At 40.2% G+C, this 25,332-nt stretch overlaps 1 protein-coding gene across 2 annotated transcripts; it reads right to left on the reverse strand.

The window, feature by feature from the left end:
• Positions 1-4,150: 4,150 nt before the first annotated feature.
• On the reverse strand, positions 4,151-23,553 carry NPM1 (nucleophosmin 1). 2 transcript variants are annotated; one of them, XM_032768765.2, is made up of 11 exons: positions 23,391-23,553; positions 22,389-22,468; positions 16,358-16,477; positions 15,239-15,332; positions 14,379-14,479; positions 13,278-13,351; positions 11,488-11,536; positions 9,331-9,420; positions 7,532-7,639; positions 5,856-5,930; positions 4,151-4,503 (listed from the first exon to the last, which is right to left on the reverse strand). In XM_032768765.2, the coding sequence occupies exons 1-11, from the start codon at positions 23,539-23,541 to the stop codon at positions 4,465-4,467; spliced, it is 981 nt and encodes a 326-aa protein (XP_032624656.2). In that variant the 5' UTR covers positions 23,542-23,553; the 3' UTR covers positions 4,151-4,464. The 2 variants fall into 2 exon arrangements, with proteins under 2 accessions (XP_032624656.2, XP_074924164.1); XM_075068063.1 differs by having other exon boundaries at positions 4,463-4,503; positions 11,488-11,530; positions 13,296-13,351.
• Between the last annotated feature and the right edge of the window lie 1,779 nt (positions 23,554-25,332).

The raw sequence follows: 25,332 nt of genomic DNA on the forward strand, positions 1-25,332 counted from the left end.
GGCCCACAAATATGTTTGGCTCTGGGCCCAAAAAAGTTAATCCAGCCCTGACTGAGGCAGTGAGGGTACTAAAGGAACACCTGGTGAGTGCTGGCATCCCCAGATGGGGAGAAACTCTTACCTGTACCCTTTGATATCCGACACTACCATTGGGTGTGCATTAACACATATGTCTAGGGCAAAGGACCGACCTGTGGCCTTTGCCTCACCACTTTTGAGTGCCATGGAACTTAAGTATGGATGGTGTGAAAAGGTGGTGTTGGGTACCTACTGGAGGGTAGGGTAATTCAAATACCTCACAGGAATGCAGAAGGTAATAGTCTGGTCCCATCATGACCCCCTTCAGCTGCTAAACATGCATCGTATTTTACAGGGACAAGTGAGTGGGCAGCATATTGCAAAGTGGTTACTGGCTCTACGAGCTGAAAATATTACTGCAGAAGTGGTAAAGGAACCCACAGTCTGGTAGCCAGATTACACCTGGCTGGCAACCCACAACGAGAAGCCAGCCCAGGTAAAACCCAACACCAGAATCAGGTAAAGGACACATTGGTATGGTTTTTGGATGGAAGTTGTATGTATCAGGGCAGGATGGGTGCGTGCGCCAAAAAACTGCAGGCTTAGCTGTTGTGGGAATCAGAGGAACTGAGATAGCCAGCACCATTAGCTTCTCACTAGAAGTAAGGTCAGCTCAGGAGGCAGAACTAGCAATCTTGCTAACAGTTTTAAATGAAGTAGATCCCAAATTTGAGTCAGAATGTTGTGGGGGAGGGTGGATTCAGATTATGTATTTCATGGGGTCACATTAACGCTAAGATGGTGGGCATATAATCAGTTCAGGGCAACAGACAGCTCCACAATCAAGCATGCTGGCTAGTGGAAACAAGTGGAGGAGCTTAGTCACAGTTTTGCATGAATCACTGTGGTAAAGGTAAAGGCACACAAGAAAACAGGACCCTTAAGCAAAGGGAATAACCTGGTTGATACAGAGGCTAAGCGGGCTGCAACAGAGGCCATGGGAACCACAGCAGAGTGTGCCTGTAGCAGTGGTAACAAGAAGTGGGATGGATACAGATGGGGAGGGCAAATTCAAGAGTTGCAATAATCTGACCCAGGACAGAAAGGCATCACAAAACTTGGGGATAAATGTGCCAAAAGTGGTACTAAGGGAAGGTATTTGGTGTATCCTAACAGCTGAGGGACCAGTAATACTGTGCCCTCAAGGAAGCCGGACAGCTTTCTTAAGCTGGATACATGGGAGCTTGGCAGGGGGACACCCTGGGTTTGAGGCAGCACTGGGAACTTTAAAAAAAAGTTGTGCTGGTGGACCCAAAGAATATAACTCTGGTCTCCTAGGGTATATGAACCCTCTTGGGAAAATTAGGATATAAAATTCCCATGTGTAACCACAATGGTACTTCCATGGAGGATGATCCCCAAAGGTGTGATTATGATGTACATATCACATTGGGCATAAAATCCCTGTGACATTGGACGTTTGATGAGTTAACCATTTTAAAGAGTGTAACCCTACACGTGATATGGATGCCAAGTTGGAAGAACCCAAATTTAAATTGGCATCAGCCTAGATCTCAGAATATCCTCACACAACCAAACATATGGGAACCATTGTAGGAGCAGGTGCAGCCAGCACTTTTCAAAATGTCCTTTCACTCTATTACAGAGGTTATATACCCCAAGGAATGGTGAGTGGACCAAATTCATCCCAACTGTAGTGTGTACATAAAACAATTGAAACAATTTGATAGGGGGACGGTGAGGGAACACACTTGTAATCACATCAGAAAAGGGGATTGTGGACAGTAGGGAACACTATACTAGGTACATGGAATCTGGGGGATGAGTGGTTAACTAAACAATTGATAAGCCAAAATGTGATATTTCAACAACAAATCAATGAATTAATAGCACAGCAACTATCAGCAGTTGCCCTGGGATGGAGGACAGTAGTAGAGGCGAACCTGAAGTTAACTCACTGGTCAGGAGACCTTGTGAAAATGGGTGGGGTGTGGCTTCAGAAGGCTAACTTGAGGAGAAGTGCATACAGGTATACAAAATGCTCAGTTAATAATGTTAATGGATATCATGAGACACTTGGTCAGAACAATGGCCTTTAGTGTTATATCAGGAGGCTAGCCCATATTTATCCACACTTGCAAAAACATGCCCATCCATCTGGAAAATAATATCCACAACCTTTGGGGCCAGTAGTGGTGTAATTGTTACCATGCCATGAGAAGGGAATGCAACTAAAGTGGTCCCCAAATCCTATGTAACGAGAAAAGGAGGAGTGCACTGAGAACCACTGGGAAAAATAGATGGGGAGAGTGGAATGATGTGCACTGGACTATCATCATGTTTACTAAAATATCCAGCTAATGAGTTTCTCAAAATGCCTCAACATCCCAGGGGATAAGAGCACCAGCTGTCTACTAGGCTGCCAAAACTTAGTCCCTGACCCTCAACTTCTACAATGCCTCTGCAATCAGTATAAAAATCTGCAATACACCGAAGATAGCACAGCAGGGACAGCCTCAGATAATACAAAATACTGTAGTAATCTTCTTCTCTTTTCCTGAAATGCTGCTGCAGCATCTCCCATTTGATACAGATTCTGTTGCAGAATTTAGGACTAGCTTGACATAAGGGGCATTTGTCAATCTTATAGTCACAGTATAAACCAGATATTCACTTCCAATACTTAGGCTACATCCTGTCTAAGGCTACGTCTTCACTACCCGCTGTATCGGCGGGTAGCAATCGATTGCTCACGATATATCAATCCCCGAACGCGCTTATATCGATTCCGGAACTCCACCAACCCAAACAGAGTTGCAGAATCGACAGGGGGAGCCGCGGATAGCAATCCTGTGCCGTGAGGACGGTAATTCGATCTTAGATACGCGACTTCAGCTACGTTATTCACGTAGCTGAAGTCGCGTATCTAAGATCGATTTTCCCTCGTAGTGTAGTCCAGCCCTAACATGCAGTTATTACCACCTACTACACAGTGTTTGAGCATAGCCTGATCAGAAATGAAAAATACTGAGTAATGTGGTAGATAGACACCGTATCATTCACTTGCTCCTTTCCATTGCTTCAACGCAGAAGGGTCAAGGCCTTACCTTGGCATTTTCATTTCACAGCAAGAATTGGTCAGGTTTTCAGAATTCAACTTGGAAGGCAATTCTCTCAACTTTCGTTTTTAACACTACCTTTTCCTGCCCTCCTTAGGCAGTAATCACAATATTAGGTCTAGTGCTGGTTCTACTTATCAACTTTGCCATTTCTAAGATTTTTGATTTATACACTTTGCAGACTGCCTCATCCACATTTTCAGAGTACATACTCGGAAAGGCATTAATTCATACCAGAAGCTACTTTAGTCCAAAGACCAAAAGCTTGGCACAAGGGCCATGTGTACAAAGGATTAGCTATTTTAATTGTCAGAGAACAAGGATATCCATCAATTTGGAATAAAAGTTCTGTTCTAATGTTAGAAGCTGTGATATGCATGGCACATCTCCATAAGCAGTGTCAAAATCTTCTGAACAGTGTTAATTCCAAGAATAGGTCCTATTAAAGAGTTTCCTGATGTACTCTCCAAGACTTCTAGCCCACTGGTCTTAAAAATGTTTACTCCAAACCAGAGACCACTGGCATACCACAGTACTCAAAGAGGAGGAATTCCAGCACAGTTCTGCACATTTTTCCACAGAAAGCTCATCAGGCCCAATACAAGCTCCTTAGAGGGAAGAGAGCCACTTGGGAACAGGTTGAGAAATTAAGGATAAGGTCTTTTCTTCAAATGAGTGCAGCCAGGATTAATCCATCATTTCCCCCCAACCACATTTCTTGCTATTTAATAATGTTCAGCACCTGTTAACATGCTCATGTGATCAATGATATGGTGCAAGAGTTGTGTTTGTAAGGCCGATAACCTTCAATGTGTTGTTTCAGACATTGTCCTCAACCTTTAAAAAAAATCTCTTTTAAAGATAGATTCTGAGGCATGTTTGGGTAACAATATGGAATAAATTTAGCAACTCCTATGAAAACTTATAAGCTCTCATTCAATACACAGGCAACCCAACCCCTAAGCCCACAAAAATAAAGAAACTATAGTACTTTTATCAAAATACTAAATTTTATTTTCACATGTACATTTAGTCTCCCCACCATTTCCATTTGTCTGACCACCACCTCTACTATGCCTTATCAAAACATTCCATACATATTTAAAATGAAGCAAAGGGTGGAGTTCCGTCTTTAAAAACTAAACAGGCATTTTGGACAACACATTCTTGGCAAAGTATTTTGGACGACATTTATCAGACGCGGTAGGGAAAGTTCTTTCAGCATATATAAAAAGGACAGCCAAATATTAATGGTTACAGAAATAAGACTGCACATTTTAATGAACAGTTTAAACTGTTTCCTCTCTTACAGAGTCTGTCTCCACTGCCAGAGAGCTTGAATAACCTGCAAGGGTACACAAAAGTGTTAAAAGTTGGAGTTAAGAATGGTCTAATTACATAATCTTCAGGATAGTACAACTTGGAGGTAACGGGATTGAACTATTCCTGTATATATGAAGTGTTTTAAAAATCATTACTCCTGCATTTATCTTTACTCCACACATTTATACTATTGGTTAAAAGTATTAAAATAAAGCTACACAATGCTGTCCTCCAAAAAAAAAAAACAACGGTATCCAACTCTACGTTGAACATATAGTAAGTTGTGTTTTTGGAGGCTTGTGTTAAGAAGTTGTCGTCCTCTAAAAAGTGCTATTTGTGGCAAACAACGTACAGGTAAGAAAGCAAATTTCTACTCTGCTTTAATACTGATTAGCCACAAGAGCTTAAAATGACTACACCTGAAAGTCTTGTAGAAAGAGGCACAAAAATGTTGATGTTTAGTAAAAATGTGGCAACAAATCCTTTACATACTAAGCCGAGTATAAGCCATGCACTTTGTTGAACCAAATATACTTTTCCCCAAAACTTAAAAATGCAAGGTTTTAGTTTTTTGAAAAGACTCCACACTAAGAATCTAGTGAAGGAAAGTCAAAAGGAAGGGTGCGGTGGACCAGTGAGGCAAATATTGGCTGAACTCTATCTGCCCTGACTTAAGTCAAATCAACTTCAGTAGCTGGGACAAGCTGCTTTTAAACATTTTCTTTCAAGAACCTCTGATTTTGTCTATCAGTCAATTTAACACCTTTGAACCACTGGGGAAAGCAGGAAAGCATAAAACCTTCTTCCAATGACAAAATTCCTTAATGTTTCAGGAATTTTGATAGGGAAATCTAAGACATTCAGAGTTAGTCTAATGTCAAGCAATAACTAATCCTGTACCTTTCTGATACCAGCATTTGGCATGCCCTCTCAAGTGTCAAGTTGACTTTGGAAGGAAGAAATAAGACTGCCATAATGTCTATTGCAAAAACAATTCCCCCTTCTCAGTCCATCCCCTAACAAAAGAAAGTTTAAGAGCAGACTGTCCAAGTCGCCAAATTCAGCAGCAGGGAAAACCACAGCTCATTTCCTTAGCCAATATGGTGCCAAAAGGAAAATTCTGTGGGTTTAGTAAGCAAAAGATAATTCACTAACCATATAAAAGCTGGAAAAATGTAATAAAACATTAGCTTTTCCACCTTTGCCAACTAAACCCTTAAAACAGTTTCCATTTATTTAATGTGAAGTATTGTTTGTGGTTTGTAACCCTTTGAAACAGTCCAAAGCTTGCAGAGATTAAAAGTAAAAAAGCACCTATAAATCTTGTTACAGAAGTTTTTTTGGATTTTTCCAAACCACTATAAATTCAGTTACCTTCTGGTCCTGTGTCCTGAAACAATTCTTAACATAGTTGACAAATTTGGCTTCCACTTTAGGAAGGGAAGAACCCTATTGTTAAAAAAAATAAAAATAAAAAGGTTTAGTGTACATAAAACCACTGAATGGCTGCAATAAATAGAGAACCCTTAAGAGAAGTCCTTTCAATCCTTAGTACAAATAAAAATTTGCAAAAGCTAACTATACAGGAAACCCCGTCTATCATCAAAAGTTATTTAAAATAAACTTTTCAGCATTATCAAGGTTCTTTTACCCAACCCATCACCCTAGTATGAGGCCCTTGCCTACGCAATTGACTTGCTCTGAGTTGTGATGGTGATAGAATTATGCTTTGTTTTTTTAAGGCATCACTGGCCAACATTTTTATAGTTTATATTGCTGGCTCTTAATATCCACATGCACTTAAGTGTGAAGCATTTATGAAGCTGGAATGCATCTCTGGGATTCAATGTACAAATAATTTGCAGACTAAAGTTCTTAAAGACATCCAGTGACTTGTGGACACCCTCAGTATTTTCCTTTAAAATAACCACCACCTATCCTGTACAATCCTACAGCAAAAAAATTACTATTCAAAATTATCTTTACATTAGGAAAATTATGAAGTATTTACCCGGTTAGGATGATCATTTAGGGCAGTGGTATACCCAACAATTCAAAATGAGTAAGCTTAAAACAGAGTGTTTTCCACCCCTGAAGTGTGGATAAAGCAAGTTTTCTACTAATATGTCAGACTACATTTTAGAACCAATTTGTATTTTATAAATTAGATAAAGTAGTCTGCAGGACTTGTACCCTTGAGCCAAACTCTGAAGGACAAAATAAAGCTAATATTTAGGGCTCCGTGTCTGTTACTGATTCTATGACTTTTCGCAATCCCTGCGACTTCTGCAGGGGCCAGTGTGGCTGACCCTGGGGCCAGCTGCTTAGGTGGTCCTGGAGACAGCCATAACAGCTGCTGATCTAGCACCCCCACCCCAAGATTTAATCACATGTATTTTCAGTCAGTCACAGGCTGTGCATTTTTGTTTATTGTCCATGACTTTTACTAAAGATACCCGTGACTAAATTGTAGCCTAATATTTACCCACTCTGCAAAAGTGAGATACTCCAAGTTAAGTCCGCTGTAAAGGGTATGGTTACTCTGAAAGTGAATAAAATAGCATCCTGTTTCTCCATCTATAGAATCAGTTATACCAAGCCAAAGCCAACTGAAGATTTGGGGATTACACAGATATTACTGAGGGCGTAACTCAGCCTGTGAAACTCTTTACTGAAGGTGATGAATGAGGAAATACCCATATCTTAACAGATTCCCCACAAGGATCTCTGGGGCTAGGCCAAACAAGTTTTTACTTATAAAATGAGGGCCAATTTTCCAAACTTGTGCATCTTTATTACCAATTAGACATTTAAATAATGTTCTAGGTATCTAACTTGAGGTGCCTAATTTTAAAGACAGTTTGAAATTAAGACAGGGAAGACTGAAAACATGAAACCCTACAATGCCATTTTCATATTGACTTCTCAATGTCTTCTATTAGGGTATTTGTTGCATCTCCTTTCTGTCAGGATAGCATTGCTGAACTACTTGAAATCAGGGATAAAGTATTCCATTTGGAAAACAAACATTCCCATCAGTTTAAACTCACCTTTTCTATGGTTCCCTGCATCTTTGCTTTGATCTCCTCTAGTGAAAGGGGCACTTTTGGTGATTTTGGACTTTGTGGTTTATTTTCCTTTTTATTAGACGCTGGGGTCTGAAACAAGCAGGCAGTTTGTTACATATTTGTAAAGATTTTGCAATCAAAGAAGCCACTATAATTCTCTCATTACTTCAGCTTTTCTTTTTGAAATGAAGGTATTATAACATTGTTCAAACAGTACAAGGAAGCCACAAAATATATAAATATATTGACATCATTTAAGTATCCTAAGACCAAATATGGATATTAATACTGAATGATTCCTTCTTGCTCCATTTTTCCATAAGACTGTTGTACCAGTAAATTACGTTCTCCATCTTCAATAAGCTACTAGAAAAGTCATCACAAAATGGAAAGTTATTTAATCTGTGCTCCTTACCTCAAGTGCTGACAAGATTTAAGGGAGCACACGTACAAACCACTCAAACTTTAGACTGATATTTATGTTACAAAATTTACATACAATACACACTGTACTACAAAATGGTCTATTACTAAATCACACAAAAATTTCAGTGTCCCTTTTTCTTGACAGGAAAATTATCTACCCAGTTCTTCCAAAGACAAACAAAAGGTGAAACTTAAAAGGAACTACCCAACTTAACCACCAGCCTGATAGGTTGTTTTAGTGTTTATCTGCAATGTCTATAAATCAACAGTTGTGCATATGTCTGCTCCAATTATTAATTATAATTCTAGAGACACTGCCAGCTAAAAGGATAGCATCATACTAGTATCAACTAGCCTCTAGTAGTTTGGCTGGAAAATTATTTTTTTTCTTGCCTTTCTAGCAAAAAATAGTTGTCTGAACTATGGGTATAGCTCAAAGGCTTAGATCCAATCTTTCCCTTCCCATCACTACTTCACTTATCTGGACTAAGTTCAGATAACTCATCCAAAACTCTCTCAAAAAGCTACTAAAAAGCCAAATGCTCCAGAAAGTGTGTGTGTGTGTGTTGGGGGGTGGTTTGATTTTTTTGGGAGGAGGAGGGGGCTATCATCTGGACTGATGGCTTTTCAACTTAAATCTAGCCTGCTACTTTTCCCTAGATGACTGCTATCTTCATTCATATTCATTAGTTAAGAGTTTGGATACCATTGTGGAGAAAAAATCCTTTGCCTCACTAATCATGGCAGTAGGATTTCAAAAATTTGCAGAATGATTTCTAGCACTAACTTTTCTGTTTACAATTAATAGGTGATCAGCGAAGAACAAATGGAAAGGACTTTTTAATGCAGTCACTGTATCAAAAGCACAAGAGATAGCTTCTTGGCACTGATTAAGGGGCCATTTGATAGTATTAAGAACAAGCTTAATACTTATGTTAATCAAAACAGGTTACCTTACTGGACAGGAGCAAAGGCAAGTCCTAGCCTCACAATGGAGGTGGTGAAGATTTAACCATAACAAGGATATGACTAGACTATATCCAACTCTGTGTTGAACAAAATATCTATGAGATTAAGTATCCCAAGGTTTTTAAGATCAGAGCTGGCTACCCTTTGCAGTCCATGGTTGGTTGAGCTAAGCTAGATAATAAATCATATTGTTTCCAAATTCGGATTAGTGCTGATTGCTCACTCAAGAGTCTGTATACCCCAGTTCCCTTACTAACTTTATCCTTAAATGAAAAGATGTGGATAATGAAATGAGTCCAGTCTTTAAGTGAGAAACCAAGTTATGGGTGAATGCAACTAGAACTGTTACACCGCTTTCAACATTTGTATTATACGTAGTCACTCACTTTTGATTTAGACGCTGGTGTGGACGGCTTAGAATCTTTTCCATTCTGCTTTGACTTCGGAGTATTTTTTGCTGACAAATCCTGGGCAGGCTGAAATTAAGAATTTTACACTTAGCATCTTCAAAACAGAAGGAAGTTAAGTAATAACTGCAAATTCGAGGACAAAAGTAAACTGTTTAGTTTAGTAACTATCTTGAACAAAGACGCTTTTATTTTTCTTTTTTTTAATACTTTATAACTAGAAATGTTTATTCTTATTGAAGAGAACACTGATTTTCCCTCCATTTCTCACAGTGAGGAAACTCACTTTAGCAGTGAAAATAACCACAATCTGAATGACATGAAATTGTCTACGTTATAAAGATCTAAGACGGGCACTGATACACTGCAGACAAATTCCGGTCAGTTACACCACATGAAAGTAGAATGAATATGCAAGAAAGTCTGCAGATTTTCTGGAGCAAAGGGGGTACACATAGGAGATACCTTGCTTTTTATTCTACATGCAACACCAACAAATAATTCACTGCTGCTTTTGCTATTCCAAGCTAACTCTATGGGAAAGAGAACAGCTAGTATCACTATACAGCGAGAGCCACATAGCAGAGCAATGGTCTAAAGGCACTCCTGTTGGCATTTGGTTAACAAGAGTTGCCACATAACCAGGCCAAAGGGGGTGGAACACACATGGAATGGGGAATTTGATAGGTCAAGTATTAATTACTTGTCATGGATAAGAAAAAGCCCAATGGAGCTATTAAGATTTCCTTTCAACATATTCCAAGGTTTGTACTCCAATTGCAAGTCTACAATTCACTAGTTCTAAGCATATATGAGCAACTGAAGGGAAAATGGAGGAATAGCTAGGATTGGACAGAACTCTCAACCAAACAACAGGCTGTGAATTAGAAACCACTTTGTTGTTTCAGTACAGGTTTGCGTACAGACCAGCCCTAAATTTTTATGTAAAAGTTCTAGCCCTTTTGATTAAGGTAACTTTTGAAATATGAAGTGATGCAATGCTGTCCCAAGTCTGCAAAAAGACTGAAAGATTAGACCAGGTGTAAAGTATCCCATTAATTTGAGTCCAGGTTGACAATTTTAATAATCAGATCAGTCATTTGCAGTGGAAAAATACCACAAATGTGCTTTTGCCAGGCAGCTGCATATTTCATTTATATAAAAAGTTTTTCCACAGGATAATTTTGCAAGTTTTAAAGATGCAAATAAACTTCTTCAGATAAATTCAGGATATGTCAGGTATTACAGATTTACATCCCCCTCTGCACTTGGTGATCAACACCCAAGCTTACCAGGAAATCCTTGGATTTCTTCAGAAGATGTGCAGCCTATGGCCCAAATAATATTGGAAACCAGGATGCACCCCATTTTCATAATGGGACTTGCCCGGACAAACTCCTCTGCCCTCAATACCCAATTTTGTACCAACTCAATTTCTAGCTAATTACAGCAATGCTTATGCCCACCCCTGGCAAACTCTTGAATGATGTGTCCCCTGGGGTACTCTCAATTCTACTCTTGCATGATTTGGAACACTCTGGGATTTGCCAGCTCTTGAACTAACACATACTTAGTTTGAGAGTTGGCCAAATATACCAAGGAGGACTAAGGAATGTATGTATCAGCATGCAAAGAAAAGACCTAGAATTAACTGGATTAGTTAAAAAGTAACCTGGAAGTTCAAGACAACTAACACGTCAGTAATATCAGTAAGTAAAAACTTTGGGAAAAAATGTTTTTAAAATTTAGAGGCTTTGAATCTGCAGCACAACTGTGACAACAGAAACGGAATTCAGTAACTACTCATATATAATTAGTAGGAGAAATAATTCAGAATGAAATTAAAGCTGGTAGTTTAATTTCCTGTAGCATACTGTTAAGTTTTCTGCAGGGCTGTACATATAGGGTTGAGAACTATTTTGGTTTTTGCATTACCTCAACGCTCTCAAAGCGGAAACTAAATTACATAAAATAAGCAGAAAGCGACAACAGTCATGTGTATCTGAGACAGAAGTTTCAACTACCTAAATATGTAAACACCGCTATTTTCATTATGTTTTAGGGTGACTGACACTAAAGATCTGCAAGTTTTCAAAAACCCAGACAAACATGGTTTCAAATATGAAGACAACTTACTTTCTTCACTGGAATCTTCTTTTCTTCCTCTTCATCTAAATCATCATCACTAGAATTAAAAATTACATTACTAAAAAGACCACCCCAATAGGTACAGAACTGTCTCAAATAACCCAAACAGTTCATTTTTCAGTGACTTCATCCTCATTCCTGTTCTTTCAATGGAAGATGTTATAGTGAAGTAAGTGGAACTTTGTTAAAAGCAAGCTAGATAGAAGACTAACTTTAAAAGAATCTTCTGTAAGGTTAATATTTTACTACCCATCTTGGAAGAATGTATCAAGCAAAAGCAAAGAATCTTTCAAACACTAAAAGACCATTTTTCTAATTTTCTTCCACTTACTCCTGCAGTAAGAGCAACTTATGAATTTAAACAGCACGGTGCACATTGTAAGAGATTCTCTCTCTAATGCATGCTTAGAAATTGCCACTTCAAGTACAGTAACTCCTCACTTAAGATCATCCTGCTTAACGTTGTTTCAAAGTTGAGGAACATGCTCGTTTAAAGTGGTGCAATTCTCCCTTATAACATCGCTTGGCTGCCTGCTCTGTCCACTGCTTGGAAGATTCTGCGGAAGAGCAGCAACTTTACAAGGGAGCAATGCACAAGCTCCTCTTTTCCTCCTCCCTCCCAGCACTGCCCCCACTGGCAGTTTGGCAGTGCTTAGGCCTTTCTGGAAGAGAGGGGGAAAAGCGGGAAAGCACTGTGTCTCTGCTCCTTCCCCTCCCTCCCAGAAAGGGAAGGGAAGAAGCAGGCCTGAAGCATCCCCCAGGCAAGATGCCGCTGCTGAGCGGCTGTGCCTGTGTGGGGTAAGGTTGGGACACTTCGCAACCAGAGTACAGTACAGTACTGTATATAATGCTTTTTGTCTGCTCCCCCAAAATTTCCTTGGAACCTAACCCCCTGCATTTACATTAAATCTTGTGGGAAAGTTGGATTTGTTTAATATCGTTTCACTTAAAGTTGCATTTTTCAGGAACAGAACTACAACGCTAAGTGAGGAATTACTGTACATACAGCATACTCTGCTGACAACTCCGCAGAGTTTTATATTTATGAAGTAATGAGAAAAATTTAATTAAGATGCTCTACAAAGAAGTGTTAAAGATTTAAAACCTAGGTTGTTCGGCTTAAATTGCTTTCTTCCCTTCTTTCAGATCTCCAGAAGGTAGCTGTTTCTTGCTCCACTTCTGCCTACCTTTGCACTTGCCCCTAACACTTCTCTCCTCTCTGGCTTTTGCACTCCCTATGCTACCTCTGGATTCTGCTTTAGTACAAAAGCAGTGTGCTGCTAGATGATTTTTAAGAAGTTCTGCTGAGGGGGTCAGATTTCATTTTTTATTGTTTGTTTTCCCTGACAGTTTGCAACACAGCAGACTCACAGAAGCACTTCAGTTTTCACATTCATTCATGTGCTTCAATAAGACAATTAACCCTGCTCCTCTAACTGAACTGGAATATCCCAACAGCATTTCCTGCAAAAATAATTCTTGCACCTAAAAAGGGGATCTATCTTTTAAAAAAAAAAAAAAAAAGCCATCACGTTCCCAAATGCCTAAAACAGACTCTCAGCCTTGAGTCAGTATTAAAAGTAATTTATACAGCAATAACATGGTATATGAAGCCAGATCTTTTCTGGGGATAAGGCTCACTATAATTTCTAGGCTAATTAACAACTATAAGCAAAATACCTTGACTCAATGGCATGCATATTTTTCATGCTCTGAAGTCACTACCTCTGAAAACTAAACATTTCACAATGAATTGCAAAAAGAAAGAAGATACACACTCTTCATCATCTTCATCCTCATCATCGTCATCTTCATCCTCCTCCTCCTCCTCTTCTAACAATTTTGCTTTTTTCTTTAAAGAAAACATGTTACAAAACTGGTTACAAAGAAACAAATGGTTTTCTGAGAGTGCAATATAGATGGTACACCAAGTTTGTCAGAAATTTGCTCTTCCCATAAACTGTATCGTATTGCCAACAGGATGAAGGTCTCTTCTAGAGTTGCACAAGTTTAAATGTGTCACTTTATACCGAAGTAACCAACCTGGTGCCAACCTGTGTTGGCACTTCAAACTGATTTAAACCTGACTTATATTGGTGTACTTTGTATTAGTAAATGTAGACACACAAAGTAAACTGATATTACTTTAAAACCAATGAGTGCCTGGATCTGGCTTAACTAAATCATTTTTTAAATTAAGTTAAACCACTGAAACTTTTATATATGTAGTGAACTCAGAAAAATCAGTTCTGCTAATGCCAATACATTAAAAGCTTTACCAAATCCATGTAATAAGAACCAAGAAAAGAAAGCCCAGGTCTAAAACACCAGAAGCAAGATTAAACACCAGTGAAGAATGAGTCTACTGATAACAAAAAGGAGAGTATAAAACAGACTAGTCTACACACTTTGGGATAAAGGATGATATCACAATAGATGGTGCAAGAGGGGAGCACAGAATTAGTGCCATGTAAATGTTTATTGATAAGCACTGTGCTCCATATACTCTACAACCATAAGACAGTCAGAGCTGGCAACACCAGGTGTTGCTTGTTCAGGACATGACTTTCACTATTATCAGTTATACATTCAACCCAACAATTTTTACACTAAAAAGCAAGTTGAAAAATACTAGCTACTAACATCCAGTCAGACTTGAAAAATACTGTTAAATGTACTTTAGAATTATGTATGGGAAAGTCTTAGTACTAATTTCCAGGATCTGAGTACCAGGTAACCTCTCTCCTGCAGTTATCAACAATCATCACCACCTTAATCCTGGTAAGGAATGCAGCTGCTTACTCTGCTTTAGGTGGCAGTGATATAAACTCTTCCAGGAGGAAGTCTTGAACATACTTCATAAGAAACCTCAACTCTACCTGTGGAGTTTTAGCTGCTATTCCGCTTGCTGGTCTCTTTGCCGAAATGTTTAATATCTTCACTTCATCTTCATCATCAGACTCTGGTTCTTCCTCTAATGCTAAAAACAATAAGTGAATATTTTTGTACAAGGTCGAAGTGTTTACCACATTAGGGTCATGCAGAGCTACAAACAATGGGTCATTTTTTTTTTTTCCTGATAACACACACCACTGCCAATTTTCTCGAACTGGAATTCTCTCGAGGAGTTTTAGAAGAAACAAATGCAGAAGAAAGTTTTTCCACTAGTAAGCAGCCATGTTACCCAAAAATCAAGCTGATGCTATTTGGGATACGCTTCCATGTTCAACTTATAAATACAGTTAACTTTACAAAACGGTAATATCAATGAATGTTTCACTGGACATGGGGTCAGTCATATACTATTAGTGCAAGGGCTGAGTCCTTCCAGGACCAGGGACAATAGAGAATCATTAACATAACTAGCTCCCATTCAAATGGGAGCAATCTTAGGACAATGGAATGGCCACATCTTAGGTGACACCGGGTTTTTTTTTCCCCTCCTCCCAACTTCTCTGGATAGGGCGGGAGTCTAAAGTAGTGGAATTTTCCCAGAAAGAGGAAACAAAGAAACTGGATGTTAATGATAGCATTTAAAACTAGGGGCTGAAAGAGGAACAAGAGCTCATGCTTTTGTAGCAGAGGGGTCCTTTTAGGCCTAGTGTATCCAGCAGAGGGAGCTTAACCTGGACTGTGACACAAACTAATCAGTTTGCTCAGTTTAGAACGTAGTCTATATTTCTATGACTAATATGAAACTTATATTTAAAAATGCATTGAGAAGATGTACAATACATACCTACAAGATGCTGGCCACTGACATGCACGGGCCCTGAACCAGATTTCAACCTCAAAACGACTGGAGGTGTAATCTCGAAGCCACCTAAAGAAACCTGAAGAGAAAGTATGTTGGCTATTTAACAAAAGTATTATTGATGACAACTTAGTGAACACCTAAACACCAAATACTAGGTGCCAGAACAGTCAGCCAACTGAAGTGACACTGAAACAATGAAAATGGTAGAGTTGAAAGAGCTGACATTAACACAAATGCAACAAACCAGTCGCGTCCTCATAGCGGCAGTCAAGAAGCAATTAGAATGTTCAGCAGGCATTATTTATAACCCACATACAAGTGGTACCAGGTACAGAACCTCACTCATGCTCTACAGTGTTCCGCTAGACTCATCCTAAACAGGTAAGACCAAGAGAGCACACTGGCATGTATCTAAAAACTCCCTGAGAACCAAACTGAGTTCTCATCTCACTATAGATCAACATCAGTATATAGGTTGTGCACTTCTACCTGGCACATCAATTACACCTTTAAAATGGTCTCTTCACCACTGTGTAACCCAATGCCTTCCCTCGAAGGGTATGCAAAGGTGCAGTTGGAGTAAACTATGCATAAGGAGCAACATCTCTCTCATACTTGTTGGCTCTACAGGACTAATAAAGAACAGAAACTCATCACTGACGCATGCAGTTATGACTGAACACCTAGATTCACATTTGCTGAGCAACAAGCATAGTGATTTAGAAGTAACTGAAATCACTCTGAATTAAGGAAATCCACTCAGATCCAACTTAGCACAACATAAGCTTCCATTAAGAGATTTAAGAAACCTAAGACCACCCACATTTTTTTCCAAATTTTAATTAAAATAGAGGCTTCATTAAGTTTAAAATTCTTCCATATTTCCAAACTAAATATGACAGTTATGCTTATGTTCAAGAACTAACCAGAGAACCATCCACAAACAAATGGAATAGCAGAAGTATTTTAAAAATTCTCATTTTAACTCCTGAAGTTAGAGACAAGGATTTGTTTTACTATTTCTACTTTGTTAGTGATTCTTAGTTGAAATTACCGTTTGACATCAACTTTATGAATAATAATATAAAGGTTTGTCCTTACCGTAGGCTGTACTGACATTTTCAAAGATGCCAGTGTGACTTTAATAGGGTTCCCTTCATAATCCAATGCCTCTGCTTCTATAACGTGTAATTCATCTTTGGCACCAGCACCTAAACTGACCTATGCAAGAAGTGAAATATATTATCCTTTATGAAAAGTTGAATCACCATTTTTGAGTTGTAAAACTGTTAGAAGAAACTTACTTTCAAATACATCTCAAATTCATTCACTACTTTAACAGTATTCTTACCCCTTAAGACTAAGTAAAAATGTTTTTTGGTTATCTTTCTGCAGTGAAACCACCGGAGACTTATTTAATTAGCATCAGACTGCAGTTAGATATGACCTGCATTACTAATTTTCAGTAATGAGAAAATAGTAACCAAACTGAACTTTTTATGCTGTAAGATGCACTGAACAAAACAAGGTTTGTACACCGTGTTTAGTTGTATATCTGTATAGCTCCATCATTCCCCAAAACCACAGCGACTAAGATCAAACTGATCTAGTGGGCCAGGTGAATCCATCTGGTTGGTAATGGATATTCCAGGGACACTGACTTCCACAGATGAATACAGCACAGCCACTTCACCTCTTGTTCTCTCTAGACCAGGGGTCAGCAACCTTTCAGAAATGGTGCGCCGAGTCTTCATTTATTCACTCTAATTTAAGGTTTCATGTGCCAGTAATACATTTTAATATTTTCAGAAGGTCTCTTTCTAGACGTCTATAATATATAACTAAACTATCGTTATAAGTAAATAAAGGTTTTTAAAATGTTGAAGAAGTTTCACTTAAAATTAAATTAAAATGCAGATCCCCCCAGACCAGTGGTCAGAATCCAGGCAGTGCGAGTGCCACTGAAAGTCAGCTCATGTGCCGCCTTCGGCACGTGTGCCATAGCTTGCCTACCCCTGCTCTAGACTTACACTGTACCAATAACTGGCTGGGAAAAGCTGTCTGGTCCAGACAGGAGTTCTAGCCAGGCATTTGTGATGCAAGTGAGGCCAGTATCTTATAAGATCTGATTAAGGCTATTGCTTGTTTTATTCAATACTGCATACAGTTCTGGTCACACCATCTCAAAAAAGATTAGAATTGAAAAAAGGAGACAACAAAAACAATTCAATTAAGGGTATGGAACAGCCTCTATGTGAGGAGAGATTAAAAACACTGGGACCAATCAGCTCAGAAGACAAGACAATTTAGGAGAGATTTGATAAAGGTCTATTAAAGTCATGAATGGTGTTGAGAAAATGAAGTTTTTTTTAATCCCTTCACATAATAAAACCCAGGGGTCACCCAATGAAATTAACAGGCAGCAGGTCTAACACAAATATAAGGAAGTACTTCTTCACACAATGCACAATCAACCCACAGAACTCGTTGCCAGGGGATGCTGTGAAGGCCCAAATATGACTGGGCTCAAAAAAGAATTAGGTAAGAACATGGAGAACAGGTCCAAGATGGTCAGGGACACTACCCAAGTTCCCTGTAAACTGTGCAGCTTCCTATTTAGCACCAGGCAGGCTCACAGGGAACCTGCCCAGCAGGGAGTCAGGATCTGACACAGCCAGGGAAGAGATGCTCTAGCAGGGTGTGTGTGTGTTCCACTCCCACTCCGACCCAGGCCCCGCTTCTCCCCTTCCCCCATGGAGCTTCCTACACAATGTGAAGTTATAGCTGTTTGCAGCAGCAGGCAGCTGGAGGAGTTGGTCAGCAGGGCTGCTGACAGATGAGGTGCTGGAGGGCTACACCTACTAATTTCTCTGTGGGTGCTCTAGCCCTGGAGTTGATTAGGAAGGTGTACCTCCCTCAGCCCCAGCCTGCAATTTACTTGAAAGTTGTGCTTATCTTCTCTCCCAAGTTTGTTTTCTGTAACGTTTAATTTTTTTTTAACTCAGTTTATTTCCCCTCCAAGACCATTCTCTGCAATCTGATCTCCACAACCATTTCCTTTTCTATTTCCCCCCATTTTATTCCTCACTTTTCTACCATAATTTTTGTCCATCTACTGTTGGGATTAGTTTATGTTCTTTCAGCTTCCTATTCCATCCTATCCCCCACATCAGACACTCAATCATTCACTTCATGCCAAGCAGCAGCTCTAATTAGTCAGGGAGTTATCTACTTGCTCTCTCTCCATCCCATGGCCCAGATGCTGGTGCTGTGCTCTTCTGTATTTTGCTGACTGACAGCAACTGTTTTGGATGTCTGTTGATCTGCCCGCCCTATTTCCTTGTGGCAAGAGGCTGCATTAGCAGCTCACAGGAGCTGCTAGTAGCCTTCCAACAGCTGAGTCTGAATCCGGAAGCCATGTAACTTAGGGCCACAGAATCTATAAGGAACCATTGTGATCATGTAGTCTGATTTCCTGTATAGCACAGGCCACAAAACTTCCATAAAATAATTCCTGGAGTAGATCTCTTAGAAAGACATCCAATCTTGATTTTATAGTGATGGAAAATCCACCATGATCCCTCATTTCTTGTCTGAATTTGCCTAGCTTCAACTTCCAGCCACTGGATAGTGGTATACTTTTCTATGCTATATTGAAGGGCCTATTAAATCCTCTTTCCCTATGTACATACTCAAGGTAAACAAATAACCCCCTTAACCTTCTTTGTTAAGCTAAATAGATTGAGCTGCCTGAATCTATTCCTATAAGACATATTTTCTAACCCTTTAAGGATTCTCCTGGCTCTTTTTTGAACCCTCTCAAATTTATCAACATCTCTCGATTTGTGGGCCCCAAAACTCACAGAAACAGTAGCATCAATGCCAAATATGAAGGTAAAATAACCTCTCTACACCTACTCGAGGCAACATTTTAAGCATCTGAAAGACTATTCAATGATTTATGAAATGTATTGTAGTATATATAGTTCACATGTAGTTCATTATGACTTTTTCCTTCTAAACATACAATCAGAAAAGGTTCCATTGTTTCTTGTTCACCTCTTCCCCATCTATTATGAGGGCAAATTGATGTAAATTAGCATATCTTTATTTAATCTGGAAACTCTTGGGGGCAGGGTCAGTTTTATGTCAAGTGGGGTCTCTGGGCACTACTGCAGTACAAACTCTAGCTTCACAGATTAGACAGTCAAAAGGGATCATTGTGATCATGTAAATCTGGACTCCTGTATAACACAGGCAGAACTTGCTGAATTTTTTAAATCTGTTTGATTAGACTTGGCTATCTTTTAGACAAAGATACAATCTCAATTCCCAGCGATGTACACTCCAAATCCCCAATGAGTCATCGCCAAGGCTTGGTTTCACTTTTCATTAAATACAGGTAATCAACCTGTTTAGTATGAAAAATGTACACCACCTTCCACAGATTTACAACCCACACTGTTGAGTAAAGACTGAACTTCCTGAAATTTTACAAGTAAACATTATGAGGTTTATTAAAGCATCAGACTTTTAAAATTTTTATTTTGAGTGTCATGATTTTCTAGCCTCATGTGGCAATTTTTTTAAAATTGACCTTGTAGCATTTATTTAAGGGATCGGCTCCTTTTGAAAGGCTTATTACGTATTTATTCATAACATTTGTTAAATTATGAAAAATGCTGTTAATGATGCTGAATACTTCAGAATTTAAGCTTTCTGTAGTGATGCTGAAAGGCTGTCATCTGTCCATACTCAGAGTTAAAAATGTGCATTCGTTCCCTGCAGCATATGGCAATTGTGACAGTGCTGAAGTGTGGTGGAGAAGCAGGCATGCCACTGGCAAGTGACCTAACTTTACTTCCTTGCTTTTGTATGTGAAACCTTAACTGCTAAAAGTGTTTGTGTATGAACAATAATGGCTTTCTTATCCCACACAAACTGCATTAGAGGCCATGCCTTTTCCCCTGGTTAGGATGGCAGAAAAATTGTCCATCTGTTTCACAGACTGTATAGACCCCTTGACAGTACTTTTTTTAGTGTGGACTCTCTTATGACATCCATTACTAAATAACCTACATTTGGCTCCAGTAAAGTTATGTTTCATTTAGTAAGTGAATCACTGTTCTCATAACGATTGTATGTTCTTCTGAACAGGAGATAGTGTACAGCCTAAGCAGACTTCCGTATCCAGCTCTCTGCTATCATGTAATTTAATTTGGCTTTCACTTATCACATTTTGTAGTCTGATTGAGCTCCTGGGTGTCCCCAAAATCAATCTCCAATCTTTAACACACTTCAAAAATAAGGACAATTAAGTAGTAAAACTCCAGAAAAGGAGAGAAAAATTTAAGCTCATCTCATGTAAAATGTCTATCAACTGCAAAATGTAATCATTTTCTGCTTTGATTTTTAAACAGCTACGAACAGTTGCAAAAGTACTATTACCCTCCTTACAGCTCCATTATGGGACAACAACCCATAGTCACCACCGTGAAAATAAATTTAATTTTGCATTTCAATAGTGGGAAAGATTCTCTTTAAAGGCAAACTGAAAAACATTCATTAGCATAACTATGAAGTAATTATATAAATATATATGTTTTATAAGAACATCTTCCAAACTTCAAGCCCAGGGTTTTCTTTCCCTCTTATGAGCAGGTCCATCACTGAAATGCAGACATTTCTGGTATTCTGAATCAATCACATTAACTGTTTTAGGAAGAAATAAATGAAAGATACTGTACTTTATTAATTACATGCAGAGTGGATAAAAATCAAAGATTGTAAATACTTTAAATTAGATATGAAAACAACTTACGTTAAGGCCTAAATTTACTATAATCTGTTAAAATAATTCAAATGAAATACAAAAATAATATTAAACAGTACATGTTTGCTGCCAAGTTTCAAACCACTGAACTGGAGAAAGTCACTGGTTAAGCACCTGGAACCAGAGTTTGTTGAAGTTCTAACCCAGCTTTTAGTTCAATGACTAGCTCATGAACAGTTAAAAACCACTGGGAGTTGAAAAGGCAGGAAAGCTTGTTTTCCTCTTCCAATATATGAATAAAAACTAGGTGTGAAAGATATTAGTTCTAAAATCTTGAAAGAGGATATGGTGACCAGACACAATCAGTTCATTCAACTAACTACAAATAAGACTTCCTTAGCTTTAAATACAAACCATGTTTTGTTAAAAAAAATTCTTATGTCCCAGCACATTCAAAGTAGTTTTATTTAGTAAAGTTAAAATTCTATTTTGTGCATTTTAATTAAATTTGCATTTCTATCCAAATACAGCATTGAGACAAAGTAACGTAAGTAAGTTAAGCTATGTAACAGCGTAATTAAATCTGTATATACTGTATCCTCCTGGATAGCAAAAAGCACCAAACTTAGTATAAAGGCTATATTTAGCTGCAAATCAAAATATTTTGATTAACAAATGAAAATCAACATCTCCGTAAGAAAATAAAGGACAAAAATGCAAAATATGACTAAAATTGAGGATTTAAATTAAGATCTCCTGCTTGCCATGATTAAAATCAGTGACTTAAATCAATCCACCCTGCTATAAGCAATGATATACATACAGTTATTTCATCAAGTCATGCAATGGAAAAGAACTTTGGTTTTTTAAACTAGCAAGCGAGCAAACTGCTTGGTAAGTAAATGGTTAAGCTTGACATAGAAGTATTTTAATTTTTGCAGTACTGAAAGGTATAATCATTACTCAGTTTGTATTAAACAGTTTTTACTTTTCCAAAACAGAGTTCCAACATACCAATCTGATATACATAACATGCTTATTTATCTTCACCTTCAAAAAACAAGAGTTCTTAGTAAATTATTTTAATTACATTAAAACCCTGAACAATTTTAATAAAAAATATGGAAACAATAGAAAATAAGTTTCCTGTAATTTTACACTTAAGAATCTATCCCAAATTACTTAAATAGTTTTTATAAATTTCACAAAGCACCACTAAAATACAGTATCCAACACACAAAATTGCACAGCAGAATAAAAGAGTGATTCAATTATTTGAATTTATGATTCCCATGATTATGGGATCTGAGCTACTTTTCACAGGACCATAACTTTTAGTTTCCAAGAATGAGGACTTACTGTTCTCAGTGACAACTGGTGTTCATTTTCCTCATCATGCACCTTGAAGTGATACTCCTTATCTGCCTTTAGTTCACAACCTGCAAAAGATTAGTTAAATCACAGGTAAAATATTTAGACCATAAAACTGCACATTTATTTATTGTATATTAAAATCTTTTTCCTTTTAGTACTTATTTATTAGAAGTTAATATATTCAAAACCTGCAAGCTTGCACTTCAAAAATCTAAATTTGTATATAAAATGCAGAGTTCTTCAACGCTCCCATCTCAGATTTAATGGCAGAAAATAGTGCAGTGAGGTCTCAATACCAAAGCTAATCTTTTTTTCAAAAACGACAGAACATTTGCTAGTACGCCACAAAAAGGCAGAGCACAATACTTGTTTCTTATTTGGACACCTGATCAGTCGATTAAGCGTCGATAATTTGTAAGTTACTTAAGTTCAAATGAATTAAAACAGTTAGTTGCAGGGCGGCCGATCGCGTGTTAAATATGGGCCTGCGGGGTTCACCGGCAGGGCCCGGTTCCGCCCACGCCCGCTCTCTGCCCACAGAGCACGGCCCTTTCCACGTGCTTCACCCCCGAGACGCAGCCGCCACATGCTGCCATGTTCGCCTAGGGGTATTTGCCGACTACAGGCCCGCCGGTGAGCGCGTCCCTAGGAACTAGCGGCTTCTGCGGCCGGGTGGCAGAGCAGGGAGAAGCGGCTGCTCCTGCCTGCGGAACAGGGGGAACAAAGCGCCGCCCGCTACCAAGAGCGGGAGGCCGCAACAGGCGCCACGTGCGAGCTCCGGCCACGTGGGGGCGGGGAGTTGCCGCTCCTAGAACGGCCCTGCAGAGCCCCCGCCCGCGAACACTGATCCCGAGCGCGCGCCCCCCGTCCTCGCCCCCCCCCCACCCGTGAGCGGCGTGGGCCCAGGCGGCCGCGCCATGCCCACGAGGATAGCTATCCCCAGGCGGGGCGGGCCCGACCAAGGGCGGCCCCGGCGCGGGGCGTTACCGAAGAGGAAGGTCTGGGGGCGCAGGGGGCCCATGCTCTCCATGTCCATGCTGTCCTCCATGGTCTCAGGCCTACTCCTCGGGGGGTCCAGATACTGCGCTCTCCGGACGGAATCGCACTGAGGGGACGCTTTTTTTACGCCCACTCCCATATATAGCCTCCGTCTTCTCGCGATAGCTGCACTCTCTAACCCCGCCCCTTCCTCTTGCCTTTTCCCAGCGCCTTGGCCACGAGACCCGCTAGTGTCTACGCTGCGCGTGCGCCGGCTTGGATCGCGCGTTCCGTCGCTTCCCAGCTGTGTGGGCTCTCGCGAGCTCTGTGCCCCCCCAACCCTGGCAAGAGGGGGCGTTTTGTGTTCAAAATGGCGGCCGGTTCTCACGTCTCCTGGCTGTTATCAGTCGCGGCACCCCCCGTGGGCCGTGCCCCTCTGCGGGAACACAAGCTAACTGCCTCCACCCCCCCCCCGCCGTACCTAACCGGGGACCGGCTGCGGGGAGGTGGGCTGGACTCTCTCGGAGCCGTGTGTATGTGGGGATAGGCCTCAATGGCACGCGCCGTGTGGCGGCGGAGCCGTGACCCCCCCCCCCCCCCCCCCCCCCCCCTCTTCCTAGGCCTGCCCCGTTCAGAGGACGCGGCCATGCACGCGGTTTATACGGTCCTGGGTGCTCCCCTGCCAGGAATGGGATCCTAGCTCGTGGCCGCGCTACATTGGCACAGCTCTGCAGCACCCTGTGTAGTGTGGATCACCTCAGCCCTCTTCAGGCCCCTGACCAGCTGTGTGGGTCAGGTATGTCTACGCTGCAGTTAGACCCCTGGCTCCAGGAGCTCTAGTTAAGAGGCGCTGTAGCTGTTCAGGCTGGAACCCAGACTCTAAAGCCCTGCAAAGTGGCAGGATCCCAGAGCTGGGGCTGGAGCTGCAATGTCTGCACTGCAATTAAACAGGCTCTTCACTGGAACTCGTTCAGCTTAGTCAGCTGGCATGGCCCAGCCAGGAGTGTGTAATTGTAGTGTAGACATACCCTTAGAGAAGCAGTTTGCAGATGGGGTCACCAGGGTCAGCGTTAGACTTGCTGAGGTCTGGGACAGAAGCCTGAGCCCCACCACCCAGGGCCGAGGGCCCTTGGTGGCAAGGCTCAGGTTACAGGCCCCCTGCCAGGGGCTGAAGCGCTTGAGTTTTGGCCCCCCATCCAGGATGGTGGGGCTTGGGCTTTTCCTCCCCCTCTCTACCCACCCAGGGCAGCGGAACTAAGGCTTTGTGCCCCTCCAGGGGTCATGTAGTAATTTTTGTTGTCAGAAGGGGGTCATGATGCAATGAGAGAACCCCTGCCTTAGATGTATGGTGTTGACATAGCTAAGGGACTATAACTGTGTGCACACTAAGATGACTCTACTACTTTAAAATAGATCAATATAATTAAAGTGGTATCACTATAGATAAGGCCTGACATGAGAAATGAAGCAGTTAAAATGTTGACATTCAAATTACCATCATGGGGATCTGAGTTAAAACCTCACTGAGATGAATGGGGCTGGTCACATTCTCAGAAGCATTCCGGGCTTTCTGCAAACTCACATAGAAATATTTGTATCCATTATGCTTGGGTCTGGTCTACACTGCAAGCTTTTGGCAGCATGGCTATGTTGGTCAGGGTGTGATGAGATGTGATCTCTGACTGACACAGCTGTGCTAGTAAAAGTCCATAACATAGCCCATGTCTACACTACAAAATTTCTTTTTATTTCTTCCTTTGGAGAAATATTAACTTATGGTTGTGTGCCTGGTTTATGGTGTGCATGTATGTGAGGGGGGAGAGAGAGAGAGAGAACAAAAAATTTAAGGAACACCCAGTCAAAAAGATGTGTTTTGCATTTAGTTTTGAACATAGTGAGGTCTGCAGTCATTCTTATTTCATTTGGGACTGAGTTCCATAGTCTGGTAAAA

Source organism: Chelonoidis abingdonii, chromosome 7, assembly GCF_003597395.2.
Source record: "Chelonoidis abingdonii isolate Lonesome George chromosome 7, CheloAbing_2.0, whole genome shotgun sequence".
Lineage (NCBI taxonomy): Eukaryota > Metazoa > Chordata > Testudines > Testudinidae > Chelonoidis > Chelonoidis abingdonii.

Excerpts from the sequence above, each read along its gene's own strand:
- NPM1 (XM_032768765.2), bottom strand. The coding sequence starts at position 23,541 with ATGGGAGTGGGCGTAAAAAAAGCGTCCCCTCAGTGCGATTCCGTCCGG. Across the intron at positions 22,469-23,390 it reads CCCCCAGACCTTCCTCTTCG|GTTGTGAACTAAAGGCAGAT; the intron begins GTAACGCCCCGC and ends AATCTTTTGCAG. Across the intron at positions 15,333-16,357 it reads AAATGTCAGTACAGCCTACG|GTTTCTTTAGGTGGCTTCGA; the intron begins GTAAGGACAAAC and ends CTTTCTCTTCAG.